The 15055-nt window shown below is 37.8% G+C and overlaps 2 protein-coding genes across 3 annotated transcripts; one reads left to right on the top strand and one right to left on the bottom strand.

Moving 5' to 3' along the window:
* Nucleotides 1-768: 768 nt before the first annotated feature.
* On the bottom strand, nucleotides 769-5744 carry rpl9 (ribosomal protein L9). The gene is made up of 8 exons (XM_066660002.1): nucleotides 5722-5744; nucleotides 5191-5237; nucleotides 4961-5076; nucleotides 3248-3343; nucleotides 3002-3134; nucleotides 2412-2492; nucleotides 1400-1516; nucleotides 769-931 (listed from the first exon to the last, which is right to left on the bottom strand). Exons 2-7 carry the CDS (start codon nucleotides 5234-5236, stop codon nucleotides 1410-1412), a joined length of 579 nt encoding a protein of 192 aa, XP_066516099.1. The 5' UTR covers nucleotide 5237; nucleotides 5722-5744; the 3' UTR covers nucleotides 769-931; nucleotides 1400-1409.
* A 379-nt stretch (nucleotides 5745-6123) lies between these two features.
* Nucleotides 6124-15045, top strand: lias (lipoic acid synthetase). 2 transcript variants are annotated; one of them, XM_066659996.1, is made up of 11 exons: nucleotides 6124-6259; nucleotides 7186-7358; nucleotides 7752-7845; nucleotides 8032-8112; nucleotides 9454-9610; nucleotides 9711-9768; nucleotides 10474-10602; nucleotides 11538-11683; nucleotides 13355-13425; nucleotides 13567-13678; nucleotides 14422-15045. In XM_066659996.1, the coding sequence occupies exons 1-11, from the start codon at nucleotides 6170-6172 to the stop codon at nucleotides 14478-14480; spliced, it is 1170 nt and encodes a 389-aa protein (XP_066516093.1). In that variant the 5' UTR covers nucleotides 6124-6169; the 3' UTR covers nucleotides 14481-15045. The 2 variants fall into 2 exon arrangements, with proteins under 2 accessions (XP_066516093.1, XP_066516094.1); XM_066659997.1 differs by lacking the exons at nucleotides 13355-13425; nucleotides 13567-13678; nucleotides 14422-15045 and adding an exon at nucleotides 12518-13342.
* The last annotated feature ends 10 nt before the right edge of the window (nucleotides 15046-15055 follow it).

The following is a 15055-nucleotide window of genomic DNA, read 5'->3' as shown; positions in this document are numbered from 1 at the left end:
TACTTTCAAGTTATCTGCAGCATATCACACATGTGGCTTTAAACCTGAAATAAATGCTTGATTTTTTACCCCCCCCCCTCCCCCTTTCTATATTTTAATCCGATTTACTTCAGCTAGTTTCTTTCAGATGCCACAACAACCGACTGCTGGTTCTCCCCATTTATTTATTTTCACTTTAAAAGCATACTTTTACTATACAAATGATTGTCTCCAGTTGTTTTATTTTCCTTTCATAACCTAACCATTTATTCACATTTGAAACTTTTGACACAGCTGACTGGGGACAACCAACATTAAGTGTTTGTGCCAATTAGTAAGCACACCCAAACATTTGCATTTTTACACTTTTGTAACCATAAAACTTAATTTTCAACCAGGTAATGGAAAGTGTCCAATAAATAAGGAAATGACATTCTCCTTCTGAGAAGCCCCCCAGGCCACAAATATAGAAATCCTTATTAAATATTAATTTTAATATCACCTTCCTGAAACTGACACTTCAAGACAGTTCCACGTTATTTTGCAGTGCCTGCGCAAGCCCAGAATAGCAGAAGGGTACCTGCTTAGGTGCTTTGAAGTAATCACCAAGCTACTGGATTTTAAGATTCCCTTGATGGGAAAATTGAAGACTAATATTTAATTAGCAATGTCTGCATGTAAGCATTCAAATACAGGAACAGTTACAACATTAATCACCAATTCAGTATTTGAACAATATAGCTTAAAAATTCAATTCAGCACACCACAAAGATGAAACCACAATTTGGGTGGTGGGTGAAAAAAGAAAGATGTTTATTGACAGATTTTACAAGGACTGATGCTGTTAATTATCCATCTGCTCCTCCACAGTGGTCTTCTCACTGACAGATTCCATCCAGAAACTTCCGGATGTCCTTCTTCCGTACAGTAGTAGCCTGCTGGATCACCGCAGCTGAAAAAGTGAGAGAATGTAAAATATCAACAAAAAATAAGATGCTGTGGCTACAAAGTGCTAGAAGCTGGCACTACACAGGCAATGGAACCTGTTGAAATAAATTCAATAAGACAAAAGTTTCTTAATGAAGTCATGTAACATTAACAGTTTGTTATAACTGAAAGTAGAAAGCCATGTTAGTGCAGACATGCAGGTATCTTAACGTCAAAGCCAGCAAATTAAAACAGCTTTTAATATTTCAAGTGAATATTTTCAAATTAGGCAAAACCACACTGTTCCACAAGACTGACAAGCCTCCACAGACACATTGGCACATTTTTCTACGAAAAGCAAAGCTGAAGCAGATGGAATCAAAGGAAAGAACCAGAGACCCCAGAACAAAGCATGGAAGAGCATGAAACTGACAAATAGGAACGATAAGACAAATGCACTTCATCCCAGACAGCATGACGAATCCATTCTAACCTTTAGTCCTCTAGACCTCCTGCTCCACTACTGTTCCCTTCTCAGAGACATAGATACCATCCAGGAATTTTCTGATATCCTTATTTTTGACTGTGGTTGCCTGCTGGATGAGGGCCGCTGAAACAAGAAACACTAAAAAGGTGAGAGGCATGCACACACACAAACTGCACATTGATCTGAAGTCTGAAAGGATATAGCACAATTATATTGTTAAAGATGACCCACAAATCACAGCACTAATCTGTGACTGGAAGAGATTCAGAGTCAGATGACTAATTTGCATATTGAAGCCTTCAAAAGCACTGCAGTATTGGCCATTTTTAAAACATTTAAATACTTAGCACAGCTCAAGCCAAGTCCGAAGGTATTTGCCTCAAAGGCAGTGGCCAGCAAACTGGATTTATAGGATTGCCAAAGGCTGAGCAATACATTTGCTGTAAAAATGCTGCGTATTGTGAGATGCTGCTGACAGGGGGGAAAATAGAAAAAAAAATATATCAATTTAAAAAATTAAAATTGTGAATTCTTTCAAACCAATGAGGGATGCAACTCTGCGCTACTGAATTTGAAGTTTACAGGACAAGGAATGCTAACTTTAGGACCAAATGTCACTTAAACATTGACTAGGGAGGGTTTAGGGAAATCTAAGCACAGGAAGGGGGGATTTAGGTTATGGTCAATTCAACGAATAATAAAAAAAGAATATGCACCAGGATATCAACATAACTTTGAAAATATGTTGGTCAAAATATGACCACAAAGTGCACAAGTACCAAAAAGAACTTTTAGGTAAAATTAAGAAAAAAAAAATCTTTAAAGAACAGAAGGCTACCGAACTTGGCAAAAATACTACAAACCATATTTATTTACTGCAAACCGATTAACAACATTAAACGTTCAGAGTTCCTCACAATGTGACAACTTTAATAAGAACCAGGAAGAATTTTTTTTTTTTTTTTAAATGTTGTTTCTGGCAACACAGTATTTGAAGTGGAAGAGAGAGCAGTCTCACCTGAGTTTGACACCAGCTCAATATCATTACCCTCCAGAACCAGCTCATCTTTCTGGGCAGCAGAGAGTGCACAGTTCACACCTACAAATGTACAACACCATATTGGCATCAGAAACAAGCGTCATTAATCTTTAAGCCTTCCTCCAACTTTTCCAGAATTTGCCGTTAAACATAGAAAATGTGTGACTCCTGATCATATCACACCAAACTACAATTATATCAAGTCAACTTTTCATTCAAATCGCAAGTTATGAAGAGTCTGGGTTGCCAATGATGATCCACAGCTGTAGAGTTTCTTTTTAATGTTTCTAAAAAATTGTTTAAGAAAATAGTTTTCATCTGAATGCATAAAAATATTTGTTAATTGTTCCTGATCTGTCCAGGTGCTGCATAAACAGGAAAATCCATAATAGTGGGCAAACTGGACCGACCATTTCCACAGTTTAAATATATTAAACTAATTTAAAAAAAATGTAAAAGACTTAAGCAGCATTGTACAATCATCTTTTGATATTAAATCAACATGGATCTCAGCAGACCATGATCAGCAATGGCCTTAACAGAATTAAATCAGCTAGTAAACAAAGTACCTGGCCTCATGCGCACACGGCGGATGTATTTCTCTCCAAGAAAGTTTCTGATCTCCACCAGTGAACCGCTCTCCTGAATCACCACGTTGATGGGGAAATGGGCATACACGGACCTCATCTTGTACCTGAAGCCCTTCACACAAAAAAACCAAAATGCTGACATTTCTGCAGACTGTAGGTTGCGCCAAGTAAAGATACACCCTTTGTATTAAATATCAGATAAAGTCATAAAGGTGTCATTCTTACCATGGTAACACCCTTGATCATGTTCTGAACATGGCTGCAGATAGTTCTGACTGTAGCCAGCTCCTTCCTGTTACCCCACCATTTGTCCACACGAAGCTGAAGAGAAACACATTCACATACATATTGAGAACTCCAAGTCTATTTATCCCTTACATTGTATATATTGTGCACCAACACTAGCTGGATTTCATTTGTGCTTCGCTAAAATGCATCCCCAATGTGACCAAACCCATAGGACCTCCAACAGAACACCCACGTCTCCAGTGTACCACTGTAAAACAGCCAGCAGGAATGCTCAGTCATCAGCATATTTACTCTTTAAATTGTTTAATGTTTCTGCTACCCCTTAAAGAGTCTTTTATCAAAAAACATCAACAGAGGACATGTATCAGCTCTGCTATAGTTCTTACTGTAGCCAACCACACAAATGTACATGACATGAAACAAAAGACTTACAAAAACCACATTCAAATTACACTTACATTAAATGTGATCAGCACTGGTCCCTAACCATTTGATACTAGTTACAATGACTGGCATAATGCTTTCACTTACACCAGGCTTTTCTGGATTTACCTGCCAAGACTGCTCATTTACATTTTAGACAGAGATTAGAAAGGTTCTCTGCATTGATACCCATTGCACAAGTCCACTTCACTAAACCAACCTTCACCATGAAAACCATTTAACACATTTATAAAAACAAGGCAGAGTATGAGTGTGCACTTACTGGCACTGTCCTCAGGTCTGCAGACACTGAATGACATGCACAGAAGAAAAGTGTTTGAAATGCAATTTGACTCTTCTTAAAATAAACATCTCAGTAATCCACCCAGGACTATGTGAGGTACAGTGATTATTATGAAAAATACAGATCTGAAAACCTCAGGTCTGTAAGATTACATAGAACAACATGCCATTTCATCCTGTTTTCACTACTGAAGTGTCCATTTCAAGACACCATTGATTATTTTGGATATAGACTAATCGGTCGCTGGATAAGGAAGGCCTACCTTGTATCTACACATTCACCATTTTATCAGCTCTACTGACCATACAGTACCACTGTCACATACTTGAACGCTGTTTCACCATGCCCTTCAATCAGGACCCCAACAGTGCAGGCATGATTTGTGTGGTTGATCATTCTTAAAGCTGCAGCAACACTCATGATGGTGGTGTCTTAGTGTGCGCTGTACTAGTATAAGTGGATCAGACACAGCAGTGCTGCTGGAGTTTTTAAATCTGTGTCACGGCCAGACTGAGAACAGTTCAAACCAAAACACCAAGCCAACGTCATCATGAGGGCTGCATCTAGAGTCCACTGATCAATGACGAAGGCGACCAGCACAAACTGTGCCACCAGAGATGAGCTACTGTCTCTGACTTTACATCTAGCAGTGGACAGTGACACTACCAACACCGCGTCGGAGTAACTGCAGCATTGAGAATGACACAACACTCAAATCATACCCGTGGTGCTCCTGACCATTGGTGAGCAGGTGAAATTTATATAGGAAAGCATGCAGAGAAACAGGTGGACTACGGTCTACATATGTATGGCCCTTATGTTAAATGCTGCTGTATGGTCAGTGGAGCTGATATGAACAATAAGTATATAATACAAGGTAGGTGCCTCGAATTTAGAGATCGTGTAACACACAGTCCTAACGGGACCAAAGAACACTGGAGTACATCAGAAATATTCCTTACCTTCTTCTGCTTCTTGCCGAGCAGACGGAGCTCCAGGTTTATGTGGTTGAACTCCCTCCGGAGAGTTCCGCGTGGGCCCTTCACAGTGACGGTGCGGCCCTTAAGGGACACATCGACTGCGGGTGACAAAGAAAATACCGGTAGGCGACCAGAAGAGTAAGACAATACCACAAGGTGGATTCGTCTTTAGCTAACGGCTTTAAACTTAGGCGTAGAGACATTTGACATACCTTTGTCGGGGATGTCCACCGTCTGGGTGCTGAGAATGGTCTTCATTCTATTAAGAAAAACAATGAGGGTCACGAATGATTAAAGAGCTATCAATGACAACAACATAACGAAGCTTAAACTACGAGCGTAAAAATCGAGCTACCACTCGATGGCTACTATGGCTTAATGATTGGAGCGCTCAGATATAAACATAACCGACACTTTTAACTCACAAATTCTACTTTCTTGAGTTTCTGTTAACAAAGAAAACACCCCTTCCATCGCAAATTTAAACAAACGATACTCCCATTATGCCTTTTATTAAACAGGCATAGCCGCCAGCCGGCTGAGCGCTACCAGATAAACACAGACAGGCCAAGTGCTCGAGAGTCTATTTTCCAAATAGGGCCGAATCGTCACAATATACATGTTATTGCTTCAACTGATATTTAGGAAAGGTCCTGTACATCGGATGAATTTCCGGGATGTAATAATTAATAAGATTACTGTGGATTGAAAACGCTCAGGTCGAGGTAGCGCCATGTTCTTACCTCGCCGATAGAGGAGGAAAGGAAGGAGGAAACACTTCATGACGCAAATGTAGCTGCTACGAGCTGACATCAGCCTTCAGACACGACTAGTTGCTAACATACAAAAGTGTTAAATAAACCGGCCCTTTCTTAAATAATTGTATATATTGGAAGCATTTCAGATTACACGATATCAGAGGACATTATCTATTCTGGTATGAAAACATTTGCTTATTTTTAGACAAATATTATAGATTATATAAAAAATAGAATCGCAATTTATCAAAAAAAAATGCTTTCAAACAAATTTGAAATGATTGTTTAAATTGTAGATAAGAACATTCAGCGAAAGCTATAATGCAAATAAACCAATAGTACCATAAAAAGTGGCGAAAGGGTTAAATATCATGAGGTATGGTTAATCGATGACAGATGAACAGATTTCAATGACGATTAGTCTCGTGAAACCATGGCGATGATTAACAGAGGCTGTTTTTCCGCGACTCGTTTGTCCTGCAGTCATATACTTTTGTCACCTAAATGCGTTGAAACGTTCAGTGTAAGTAATGTTGTTAAATATATGTACACGTCTTCGATGTCTTCACAAGTTAGGTTTTTTGTTCTCACTCGCCGCTGGACATGTCCCCGACAGAACGTAGTCTGTTAGTAACTTTTTAACACGATGAGGTCTGTTTTTCAGATTGCCCTTTGATAAACTTTTACTGCTTGTAAATGCGTATTTTCATGCTTTAGACCTACAAAAATACAATAGGACATCAATAAATAGTTTGAATTGGGCTCCGTAGATGAGAGATTAGAGGTGCTTTGAATTAAAGCATGAGTTGTCAAATAATACTGGAGACACGTCATAAAAACAGAATTTTAAAGACATATTATTAGGCCTTTTAATACCTTTCATTACCATTCCTCATTAAAGTTGCCTTGTTAAACTGGAGCAAACTCTTGACAGGATTTCTGCTTTATATTTAGAAAAAATGTAGTAGTCATTCCTAACCACTTTATCCGTCCAAAAAATTTCTCTCAAACCTGATTTAAAATATATATATATATTTTTTTTTTTAACATGTAGTCAAAAGAGGCTCTTACCAATTTTAGCATATAAGATATTCACTTGCATAAAGAAAATAATGTGAATTGTAGTCAACAGGTTTACAAAGATGTTTCTAAAATATACACAGAAAACGAGACTCAGCAGTGCATGACCAGAAGGACCACCAAAACTGTGACCATCAGATAAACAGTTTTTAAAATTGTCATCTTTTTTGAGAGTCAGGACTCTACTCCTAAACTAGCAGTCTAGAATTTCGAACAAGCCTCTCTATGTAGATCTGCACATTTGTAAAACAAGTTTCTCTATCCAGTCCTAGTTAAAACTGGAGAAACTGGAATACCTGAATGTACGCTAAATGTGAATGCAACAGATTTACGCCTCACTCTTCTCACTGTTAATTAATTTGGTCACAGGTCCATAGTAGTCAACTCACTACTGCAGCCAGCACATCAACTCCACTACAAGATAGAAAAAAAGAAATTAAAGAAGATGGCTTGGATCTACAGGATTTCATATCTGGAGAGCTGTCAGAGAAAAGCAAGTGGGACGAATACAGGGGCAATTTGAAACGACAGAAAGGTGAACGGTGAGTCAGTGAAAATTTTAAAAACTTAGGCTACTCCTAGAAATAATGTCTCGATGTTTTCTATCAACTAACATTCAGATAAGTGTAGTATTGTTTTAACAAATAACAAATATTGTCTGCACTTATTAAGAACAAGCTGATCAGCCAAGCAAAATATTTTGAAAACTTACAACACGGAAATTTTTTTTTTTTTTTGAAAAGCTAAAATATAAACAGCACCCACTGTGCTACAATATTTGTTGTACAGTTTTACCTTTTTATTTGGGCCTAAGCTTGTGAGGAATTAAATTTGTTTGAATTGTAATAAATGTTACTTGACAACTTAATAATATTGCTAATATCAGTTACATTAAATACATATCTAACACATGCCAACACTGGTGTGTATTTCAGTCTCAGGTTACCACCATGGCTGAAGACAGAAATTCCTATCGGAAAAAACTACAACCGACTGAAGAACTCTCTCCGGGATTTAAAGCTGCACACTGTAAGTATATAACACAAGAAAATCTCAGCTTTAGCTGCTGTTGCCCTCTATTTGCTTACAATGGTCTGGAACCAGATTTCAACAAAGACGTTTTATGCTATAAATGTTGCTTTTAAATGAACCCAAATGAAAAGTTATTTATTTATTTATTGTGTGTGTTTGTTGTAATATCACTTTGGTTTGCAGGTGTGTGAGGAGGCCAGGTGTCCTAATATTGGAGAGTGTTGGGGTGGTGGAGAGTACGCTACAGCCACAGCAACCATCATGGTCAGTGTAAAAATGGGCCCTATGCTAAAATACTTAGTCATAATATGTAATAATACTGGCTAGGGGATAGGTGTGTGCTGGAATCTAATACATAAAGAAGTAAGAGTAATTCAGACGTATTGATATTTACTTGCATAGAATTAAAATTGTTATTGAAGAAAAATATACCCAGTGTCAGTTTACATGAGTAAAATACAGAGTCATAATGAACATAGATGTTCAAAAATTTGTACCACTTATAATTATTTCAGTTACTTTAAGGTGCACACAGAGGTTCAGCTTGCATACACATTAGCTCCAAGTGACACAAGAGTTTTGAAGAGGACAAGGCTGTTTAGCTGCATAATAAGTTAAAAATGTCATTTTATATCCATTACATGTAAAATAATTCAAGCTTTTTATATTATTATTATTATTATTTTGATCAGTGTGAGTTATTGGACATACATCAGAAATATACTCAGGAAATCAGCATCTCCATAAAGCTTGTCAGCAGATAGAAGCATGAAGTGCTCTAAAATCTTCTGATAGACAGCTGCATTGACTTTGGACTCGATAAAACAGAGTGGACCAAACTAAGCAGATGCCAATTGTACCTTGACAGACCATCGAAACTTTGCACTGGACTTCAGACATATTGGATTCTTTGCCTCTCCAGTCTTCCTCCAGATTCTAGGACCTTGATTTCCAAATGAAATGCAAAATTTACTTTGACATGAAAAGAGGACAATGGACCACTGAGCCACACTCCAGTTCTTTTTCTGCTTAGCCAGGGTAAATGCTTCTGGAACTTACATTTGCAAAAGTGGCTGCAAAAAAATTAGGACTGCAGCAATGGTAGCCCTTTCCTGGAGAAATCTGTCTGTCTGTATCTGTTGAAGCACTGACAACAGCCTCAGTCCACTCTTTGTAAAACTCTCAGGTTCTTCCATCAACTTTTCTTGACAATCCTCTCAAGGCTGCAGTCATCAATTTAGTTCTTGCACCTCATGCTACCACATTATCCACTTCCAGTCAACTTTCCATTAATGTTAATTTGATACAGCACACTACAAACAGGCAGCTTTTCAGGAGTGACATTCTGTGGCTTTCCCTCTTGTGGAGGGCATCAGTGGTCTTCTGGACTATTGTCAAGTGAGCAGTCTTTCTCGTGATTGTGGTTGCATGTGCTGTGAGAAATACACAACATTTATGCAGTTTGAATAGCAATCTAGTCAAACACAAAGTTAGGCATTCTAATAATTTGAGTTTCTGGATTTCTGATTTTCAAAAGCTTGATATATGTCACTGCGTGTGTAACGAATATAAAATCTCTATCTCTATCTCTCTCTCTCTCTTTAGTTAATGGGTGACACTTGTACGCGTGGCTGCAGATTTTGTTCTGTAAAGACAGCAAGAACGCCTCCTCCTCTTGACCCTGAAGAACCATATAACACAGCTAAAGCCATTAATGCATGGGGACTGGACTATGTTGTGCTCACTTCAGTGGACAGAGATGGTAGGCACACAAACAAACAAACACACATACACACAATGCTTTACTTGGTCTGTTTTTTTTTCTGAGCATGTATATGTTTGTGTGCGTTTTTGTTGAATAGATCTTGCTGATGGTGGTGCTGAACACTTTGCAAAAACTGTTTCCAATCTCAAGGAGAGGTAAAGAATTCTAATTATAGCTGGTATCTGTGACATACTGTAGTGGTTGTTGTTGATGATGACGATTGTGGTAGTAGCTGTACAATATGGATAAAAACACTATTGCTACATTTAGCTAGTGTGATATGCTCTTGTGATATTGTGACGTTGCACACAGTAAAGTTATTTGACATATTAAATGGTACATCTACAATATTATGACAACCTCAGTATTTCTACACACTCTGATCATTCTCTCAGCTCCACGCACCATAGAGGAGCACTTTGTAGTTCTATAATTATAGACTGTAGTCCCTGCTATTCCTCCGCATACTTTATTTCCTCCCTTTCAAAAGTTGTTCAGTAATAGCGTTGACACTTTTTAGACACTCATTGGACATCATTTAAATGTGTGGGAGTGTTGGCTTGATTTTAGCATTATTTATATTTTGACCCAGCAATTACGCAGTTCAGAGGGCCCTGTGTTGTTCAGTGGAAAAGATGTAAGAAAAACATATTGGGTTTAGAATTATTTTGTTGACTGCAGGGCAAAATTCCTATTAATTTGACCACAAATAAAAACTCCATAGAATGGCTCACATCTACAGACATGTTGTGCAGAAGCCAATATTGCAAAAAATAGTTTAAGAAATAACATACTGTGGAATTTATAGTGTCTACACAAATAGTTTTCTTACTGCATTTTATGAATGTGAACTTTTTCAGGAACTCGAAAATTCTGGTAGAGTGTCTAACCCCTGATTTCCGTGGTGACCTGTCAGCGGTGGAGAAAATAGCCTTATCTGGCTTGGATGTTTATGCCCATAACGTAGAGACAGTGAGAGAACTGCAGAGGTCAGTGCGATATGTTACAGAACTTAAATAATACAATTATACCCTGAACTCACCATGCAGTGTACACCATCAGTTTGATTGACTTATTTCAGTGATACTGTTGGCTGACAATGCTTGAATATGATTGTTAATTCTCATAAATGTGTTACAAATTGATCATGAATCTGGATATAATCATCACTCTGTATTTCAAACAAAATACAAGTTTGTGCATTGTGCATACCTGTTCATCCACCATTTCCTTTGAAATAAAGAAACATTGCTGTGAATATTTGATAATGTTCAGCCACAGGAACATCAGTGGGGTCAGGTATCACTTCATCTCACTATCACAATTGGTTGGTGATTATATCACTCCAGAGAACACAGTTACACTGGTCCCCTGAACGATGCTGAAGGATGAGTAGTTTTCTAGCTAACGCTAACAACAAATGTTTGGACTTATGTATCTGTCCATCAGATGAATCAGGTGGGCATTTATCTTAATTAACTTAAGTGGATTTCTATTTATGTGACGCTAATATAGTTAAACCTGAAATTATCACTGGTGACACTGTGGTTCGAACAACATATTTACACTTAAATTGTGATCTTGTCAAGTCATTTAGTCTTTTAAAATGAAAAGAACATTGACACACTGTCCACAAGGTGGGGCTCCCAGTGAAAATTCCAGAAAATGAACTGATTGTGTCTTGCTTTGTTTGAGTGCTGCAGTAACTGTTGTTACCACCAGATGGCAGAAGGGAAATCAGTTTTATATCCAGATGAATGCATATTTAAGATTTTTTTCACAAGTTAATTAGCAGTTATTAATGCATGTTTTTGAATCATTTAAATCACGAAGCTGAAATAATTTGCTCCTCTATATATTTCTTATCAAAATACTCTTCATATTGATTGTGGCAATCAACCATTTTGATCTGGTTGTAATTCAGATATGTGCGGGATCCACGTGCAAACTTTGACCAGTCACTCAGTGTGCTAAGTCATGCGAAGAAAGTTAAACCAAGTTTGCTTACAAAGACTTCCATCATGCTCGGACTGGGAGAGACGGACACCCAAGTTCACTCTGCTCTGAAAGGTATGAACATGCTGCCGAAGCTTAGCATCTTACTATTCAGCTGTACAACAGTAAACACAGTCTCTTAATGCATGTGAGATCAACCCCACAGCAGTGCTATCCAAATATTTTCTCTTTTATCTACATGTTCTTTAGTATATTTAAAACATGTAGTTTTGTGAAGAGATCCCAGGTCTTATAACCCTTCCATGAAGATTGTTTTTGCTACCAGTGTTGCCCTGTCGAGTAGTGCACTACCATTAATCACTGAAAGATTCCTGCAAGTTCTTGGCAGTCATTTGGGAATTTTTAATTTGCCTTTCTTGCCAGAATATGAGCACTTCTCTAGTTTTAATCTTCTTCTTCCAGATCTCGCCTTGTCCTCCACAGTTACTCTCTAATGATATTTCTTAATAATATTGTGCACGCTGTATGTGGGCATACCTTACTTTTGTTGTCAGATCTTTAAACAGTTGCTTGGAGGAGCTCAGGAATGCAGAGTATTAGCAAAATGTTAGAAGAATCTAAAAATGTACAAAGCTTAGAAATTGGATTCCACTCAAAATTATAATTGGTGAAATTTGCAAAGGGTGTCCAAACTTTTCCACTGAAGTCACATTGATAAATGATAAAAGACTTGTGATTTGCCAAAAATGTCTAGTTAATGTTTACTCCTTCTCAAATAAAAACATGACAAAATGTAGTTTAGCCAACCGTGCTGAGCTTTAATGTACAACTTTATATTTGGAGAACTAGTGGTATTGGTTTATCGTTGAAATATCAATGTGCATGACAGCACTCATGTCACACTCACAGTTCACCATAAAAGACAGAGGATACAATTTTTTTTTTTAGGTCTATGTTTCATATACTATGCTGAATTATAGCCGGAGGAAAATATCTAATCCCAGGAAGACTACACAGCAAACTGACCCAGCTCAGCATGCTAGCCCCCACCTGACAATGGATCACCAGCTTTCTCACTGGCAGAGAGCAGCACGTGAGGTTGGGAAAGTCCACTTTTGGAACCAGGATCACCAGTACAGGTGCTCCGCCAGGTTGCGTACTCTTCCTACTGCCCTTCTCCGTGTACACCAATGACTGTACCTTCACGAACCCCTCTGTCAAATTTCTAAAGTTTGCAGATGACACCACCATCGGCCTCATTTGTGACAGTGATGCCTACAGATGGGTGGTTGATCAGATTCTCCACAGGAGCAGCTAAACTTGCCCCTCAACCTTGCCAGCACTCAACATCCTTGACAGAACCATGATGACTGTGGGGTCCTGCTAGTTCCTGGGCACGATAATCACCAGGGACCTGAAGTGGTACAACAGCATCAGCTACATCGTCAAGCAAGCTCAGCAGAGTGAGCTGAGGAAGTCCAACCTGCCCCAGAAGCTGAGGGTGCAGTTTTACATAGCCATCATAGTCTGTCATCACCACGTCCATCATCACACCCCAGACACAAAATATTGTCTATTAATATGCACTGTGAGCTACTGTAACCTAAACCAACTTCCTTGTATGTGTGAGCATATGTGGCCAATAAAGCTTGATTCTGACATAACAGACTAGCAACTGCCTAGAATGACATAACTGCCTTAGCAACACTGGGAAACCACTTAATCTGCACAGCCATTCTGTGTTCCTCAGGAAATGCATTGTTCTCATTATTATTATGATTCCAGAGTTGAGGGCCTCTGGAGTGGACTGTCTGACCTTGGGCCAGTACATGCAGCCAACCAAACGGCATCTTAAGGTACTACTCCTTTACTGTAATTGCTACAAACCTGTTCACAGTCTTCATTTAAGCTAGTTTTTTTCTCAGTTTTTCTCATATTATTCTCATGGTAATTTGGATAATGGTATTCTGTTTTTGTGTGTGTGTGTGTGTGTGTAGGTCGAGGAGTATATCACTCCTGAAAAGTTTGCTTACTGGGAAAAGATTGGTCAGGAGATGGGCTTTGTCTACACAGCGAGTGGACCATTAGTTCGCTCTTCTTACAAAGCAGGTAACCCATTTACACATTCAGTTCTTTGCAACACTAAAATAAAAGATTACCAAATGCGTTGTCTGTGTAAATTTCGTGCATTGGAATCTAAAAACAAAGAATTGTCTAGTTGCTGTCTGTTCTATCATTAGCCACTTTAGTATTAAAATATTTGAATTAATATTTGCCAAAGCCATATTTAGAATTCTTTCCTGGTATGTTTATATGCATATCTTAACATTTTGATTACCCTCTGTTTTTAGATTAGGTTAGAGCTGGACGATATGGTGAAAGTTTATCATAATATATTTCTTAATTTCAGTCAATACGATAATTCAATTAGTGTTCAACAACAAAAAAAGCCACAGAAAATCTGCCAAGAACTGAAAGGAACATGACATCACCATCAAAAAATATCTCTTGGCTTTGTTAATAAACTAACTTTAAAATTGACTGCAGTGAACTGACGGAAGCACCTTGTAATGACAGCCAGTCAGTGGCAGATGCGTTAAATAATGTGTTGAAATATTAAAAATGTTTATAAAAATCATATCATTGTTAGTGAAACATTTTATATTGTTATATATATATTGTATAATTATTCAGCCCTATGTTGGGTTTTCAGCAACTACAGGGGGGGGGACAAAAGTATTAAAAACCAGCTTGCATCCACTCCCATGTTTTTGGCAACCTGACATCTGTCCTCTTTCAGGTGTTTTGAGTTTGGCTGTGTCCAAATGTCTGTTTTTGTTTTTTTTTCTCAGGTGAATTCTTCCTGAAGAACCTGCTAAAGAACAGGAAGATGGATGAAGCATCCACATAAAGATCAAGTCAATCTCATACCATCTTTACTTCTCTTTTAAATTATAGCATGATACATACAATCTACCTGCCTAGTCCTTTATGTTTTATAAGGGAAACCTCCATAGGGCAATCATTCAAATAAGTATCACTTATAATAAACACATTTTAGTTTGTGGCTCAAATAAAGATATCTAGCAAAATAGTGGTGGAGGAATATATGCAGAAATAAACAGTCTGTTTGAGCAAGTTTCCATGGCTGGACAAAATGCTACAGTAAATGCACAAACTATACTAACATGATCAGGATAGGTAAGACAAGAAATGGCCATTAGAAACATGTATGTACCTTTGATAACATAATTTAAAATGTTATGTGTGTATAATATAAAATCAAATAAATTGTGTAAAATCACTTTCATTTTTAAAAAAGTATGCACTGAAACACTTTGAGGTGTTTGAGTGAAGACAGCAAGATTTTCTTTAAGCCTGCTAAACAGGAATGAATTCCCATAGATGCTTTGCATCTGAAAATAACACAGGCATGATTTTCATTGGTCCTTATTTATTTAAGAAATAAATGCTTTTTCTTGTTTT

Source organism: Hoplias malabaricus, chromosome 2, assembly GCF_029633855.1.
Source record: "Hoplias malabaricus isolate fHopMal1 chromosome 2, fHopMal1.hap1, whole genome shotgun sequence".
Lineage (NCBI taxonomy): Eukaryota > Metazoa > Chordata > Actinopteri > Characiformes > Erythrinidae > Hoplias > Hoplias malabaricus.
This window is presented reverse-complemented; position numbering and strand designations above follow the sequence as displayed.

What these genes read in the sequence shown, in the direction of transcription:
- lias (XM_066659996.1), top strand. Translation starts at nt 6,170, where the DNA reads ATGGCGATGATTAACAGAGGCTGTTTTTCCGCGACTCGTTTGTCCTGC. An exon ending in CACTTCAGTGGACAGAGATG is followed by an intron (nt 9,611 to 9,710) that starts GTAGGCACACAA and finishes TTTGTTGAATAG; the next exon opens with ATCTTGCTGATGGTGGTGCT. An exon ending in CAACCAAACGGCATCTTAAG is followed by an intron (nt 13,426 to 13,566) that starts GTACTACTCCTT and finishes GTGTGTGTGTAG; the next exon opens with GTCGAGGAGTATATCACTCC.
- rpl9 (XM_066660002.1), bottom strand. Translation starts at nt 5,236, where the DNA reads ATGAAGACCATTCTCAGCACCCAGACGGTGGACATCCCCGACAAAG. An exon ending in GGTGGACATCCCCGACAAAG is followed by an intron (nt 5,077 to 5,190) that starts GTATGTCAAATG and finishes TGTCACCCGCAG; the next exon opens with TCGATGTGTCCCTTAAGGGC. An exon ending in CCGTGTGCGCATGAGGCCAG is followed by an intron (nt 2,493 to 3,001) that starts GTACTTTGTTTA and finishes GTACATTTGTAG; the next exon opens with GTGTGAACTGTGCACTCTCT.